We start from the raw sequence: 3,561 nt of genomic DNA on the forward strand, positions 1-3,561 counted from the left end.
AGGCAGGAGAATGGCGTGAACCCGGGAGGCGGAGCTTGCAGTGAACTGAGATGGTGCCACTGCACTCCAGCCTGGGCGATAGAGCGAGACTGTCTCTCCAAAGAAACAAAAAACCTGCTTTCTGTATGCAGGTGCTTCATGCATGCTGGCTGTGCATAGCAGGTGCCTGTATACAGCAGGCACTCAATATCCATACTGTAGGTGAGAGGCTACATGTGTGCTTATTGTATACAGTAGGTACTAAATACGTGTTTGCTCTACACTGCAAGCACTCCATGCGCACCCGCTGTGTAGAGTAGGTGCTGGGTGCTTGCTTGCTGTATCCAGCAGGTGCTCCATGTATGTGTGCCGTGTAGAGCAAGTAGATGCTCGGTGCCTGCTGTACGCAGCAAGTGCTCCCTGTGCACGCGCTGACGCCCCCTCTCCTGCAGGCAAGAAGAATTCCATCCTTCTGCACAAGGTGCAGCATGACCTCAACTCGGGCGTATTCAACAACCAGGAGAACGCCATCATCCAGGAGATCGTCAAGTACGACCGTGAGATGGTGCAGCAGGCCGAGCTGGGTCAGCGCGTGGGCCTCTTCCCGCCGCCGCCGCCACCGCAGGTCACCTCGGCCATCGCCACGCTGCAGCAGGCCGTGGCCATGAGCTTCTGCCCGCAGGTGGCGCGGCCGCTCGTGGGGCCGCTGGCACTCGGCTCGCCGCGCCTCGTCCGCCGCCCGCCCCCGGGGCCCGCACCTGCCGCTGCCTCACCGGGGCCCCCGCCCCCTGCCAGTCCCCCGGGCGTGCCCGCCAGTCCCCGGGCACCGCGGACCTCGCCCTACGGTGGCTCGCCCGCCGCCCCCCTCGCTGGGCCCGCCCTGCCAGCGCGCCGCCTGAGCCGCGCGTCGCGCCCACTGTCCGCCTCGCAGCCCTCGCTGCCCCATGGCGCGCCCGGCCCCGCGGCCTCCCCGCGCCCGGCCAGCAGCTCCACGCCGCGCCTGGGGCCGACGCCTGCTGCCCGGGCCGCCGCGCCCAGCCCGGACCGCAGGGACTCGGCCTCGCCTGGCGCCGCCGGCGGCCTGGACCCCCAGGACTCCGCGCGCTCGCGCCTCTCGTCCAACTTGTGACCCTCGCCAACCGCCCCGCGGGCCCAGGTGGGCCGGGGGCGGGGCCGTCATCCAGACCAAAGCCATGCCATTGCGCTGCCCCGGCCGCCTGCCCGCCCAGAAGCCATAGACAAGACGTAGGTAGCCGTAGTCGGACGGACGGGCCGGACCGGTGGGGCAGCCCCCTCCGTGCCCCTGGCCGTGCCCCCTCCTCGCCCTGCGCCCACCCCCATCGCCCCTGCCCCCGGCGGCGGCCTCACGTGCGAGGGGGCTCCCTTCACCTCGGTGCCTCAGTTCCCCCAGCTGTAAAATAGGGACGGGGCGGCCCAGTGGCCGAGAGGAGCCGGCTCTGGACTGGAGCCCCGCCCGCCCCCCGCCCTCCAGGTGGCCCGCCGTCCGATGAGGATTGTTTTTTAAGTGCAATACTTGGCCCGCCAGCTTCCCGCTGCCCCCATCGCGCTCACGCAATAACCGGCCCAGCCCCCATCCACGCGCGTCCCGCGGTGACCTCCGGGAGCAGCACCCCCGGCTCCCTCCAGCATCGGCACCGAGGGGCGGGCCTGGCTGCGCAGGGCGCGGGGGCGAGGCTGGGGTCCCGCCGCCGTGATGAATGTACTGAAGAGCCGAGGCAGCAGTGCCCCCACCGTGGCCCCCACGCCCCATTAACCCCCACACTCCCATTCCGCGCAATAAACGACAGCATTGGCGCCCACCCTGGCCACGTATGATTGCTCGGGACGCGCACCCTCACTGAAAACAGCGGTTCCTGGAGGTGGGAAAAGATTTTTATTTACACACTGGCACAAGGCCCGCCGGGTGTCAGCTGAAAAAGTAGGTGGAATGCTTCACCCGCTCCAGGTCGAAGGCCCCTGCGGAGTGAGCAGAGTGGACAGCGTGGGTGGCACGAAGGCCCCGCCCTGGCCCGCAGTTAGAGGCGCCCTTGCAGCTGTCCGCCCGCCTACCTGGCTTGGGTACTGCCTGCAGTGTCGCCTTCAGCTGGCTGGCCTCCCAGCACCGGGAGAGCTTCTGGGGTCTGGGGCTGGAAGCAGGGTGGGGTGAGGCTGGGGCCAGGTTTTGGGGGTGGGGGGTGACCAGGCAGGGTAGTCAGGGTCAGGGAGGGCCTTACTCAGGGCAGAACCGCCTGACCAGGAACCTGGACAGGTCCTCCAGGATGGGCTCACTGTGCAAGCGGACAAACTGCTCCCGGCACACCTGGGCAGGAGTGAGAACCCCCGCGGGTCATCAGGCACGGTCTGGCACCACCCCACCCAATGCCCCGGGGGGCCGGGCCCCACCCATGGATGCACTAAGGCTCAGACGGGGCACCTGGTTCATGACGGTGACATCAGCCGCGTGGGTCCAGTAACAGTCGTGCACAGAGACGAAGGTCAGGCCCTTCCTGCGGCAGAGCGGGGGGCTCCTGAAGGGAAGGGAGCCCACAAGGCTGCCCCGCGACGAGCGTCTGGCCCTGTGCTCAGCCCTCTCCACTCAAGGTCCAGGGAAGCCCACCCTCCGCCAGGCTCGCCCCACCCCTTGCCCAAACATCCTGGGTTTGGCCTCAGCACAGGCCGAGGAAATGTTCTCAGAAGCCTCCTTGCCCCACACCTGCTGCCCCCGAGGCTGCTGTGGGAGCCTCAGCTCCGAGTGCAGCTGTGTCGTCCCCTCCTGCCACGGCCACCACCCCACGTCCTGGGCGTTCCCAGCTCCTGTGGCCGGTAGATGTTGCTGGAACGACCTCCACGTGCCCCAGATCTAACCACACACTACGGTGCTCACCGAGAAATGCCCACCAGGAAGGGGTAAAGCCCATGCTCGGCTCTCCCCGTCAGGCCACGGCAGGGGCAGGAGCTGACAGGACCACCTTCACATTCGGGGAACGGAGGCCCCACACACACAGCAGATCCACTCTGCCCAGACCCTGCACCCAGCACTGTCCCTTGCTGGACCCTGCTTTGCCAGCTGTGCCCTGGTAGCCAGAACAGGGGGACCCTGGGAGGTGAGCAGCACCCCTGCCGCCCGGAGATGCCCACCTGTAGCAGTGCAGGGCAGTGAGCATCATATGCGAGGAGTCCAGCGAGTGGATGAAGTTCGGCGGGAACCCGTTCTTCTGCTTACGCGTGTTGGGCTTCCTAGGAACAGGACAGGTGCCGGGTGGGGGCCAGAATGCACTCCCAGCCCAGGGACGCCCCTAACTGGCCACTGTCTCCACTGTGGCTGCCCCCCCGGCCAGCCCCCAGCCCGGGCCCCACTCACTGGCTGATGTCTCCGTTGTGAGTGTAGGTGATGCTCTGAATCCCACCTCGTACTTGCTAAAAAGGGAAGGAGCTGGTGAGTCCCGCCTGAGGCCCAGCACAGTGGTGGTACACGGGGACGGGGGTACACTGGGACGGGGGTACACTGGGACGGGGGTACACTGGGACGGGAGTACACTGGGACGGGGGTACACTGGGATGGGAGTACACTGGGACGGGGGT

At 67.3% G+C, this 3,561-nt stretch overlaps 2 protein-coding genes across 2 annotated transcripts in view; one reads left to right on the forward strand and one right to left on the reverse strand.

Moving 5' to 3' along the window:
- Nucleotides 1-337: 337 nt before the first annotated feature.
- Nucleotides 338-1,797, forward strand: LOC111528733 (potassium/sodium hyperpolarization-activated cyclic nucleotide-gated channel 2). The gene has a single exon (XM_023195467.1). It carries the CDS (start codon nt 338-340, stop codon nt 1,106-1,108), a length of 771 nt encoding a protein of 256 aa, XP_023051235.1. The 3' UTR covers nt 1,109-1,797.
- Nucleotides 1,798-1,854: 57 nt separating this feature from the next.
- The window catches only part of LOC111528741 (DNA-directed RNA polymerase, mitochondrial), a gene marked incomplete at its 5' end in the record, with an annotated part of 3,945 nt that continues 2,238 nt past the window's right edge, over nt 1,855-3,561 (reverse strand). The window contains 6 exons of the mRNA XM_026450217.1: nt 1,855-1,956; nt 2,050-2,126; nt 2,214-2,299; nt 2,414-2,486; nt 3,118-3,216; nt 3,341-3,396. Coding sequence (XP_026306002.1) covers nt 1,907-1,956; nt 2,050-2,126; nt 2,214-2,299; nt 2,414-2,486; nt 3,118-3,216; nt 3,341-3,396 — 441 coding nt within the window. The remainder of the gene's footprint in view (nt 1,957-2,049; nt 2,127-2,213; nt 2,300-2,413; nt 2,487-3,117; nt 3,217-3,340; nt 3,397-3,561) is intronic.

The sequence above is a fragment of the Piliocolobus tephrosceles genome, unplaced genomic scaffold, assembly GCF_002776525.5.
Source record: "Piliocolobus tephrosceles isolate RC106 unplaced genomic scaffold, ASM277652v3 unscaffolded_15695, whole genome shotgun sequence".
Lineage (NCBI taxonomy): Eukaryota > Metazoa > Chordata > Mammalia > Primates > Cercopithecidae > Piliocolobus > Piliocolobus tephrosceles.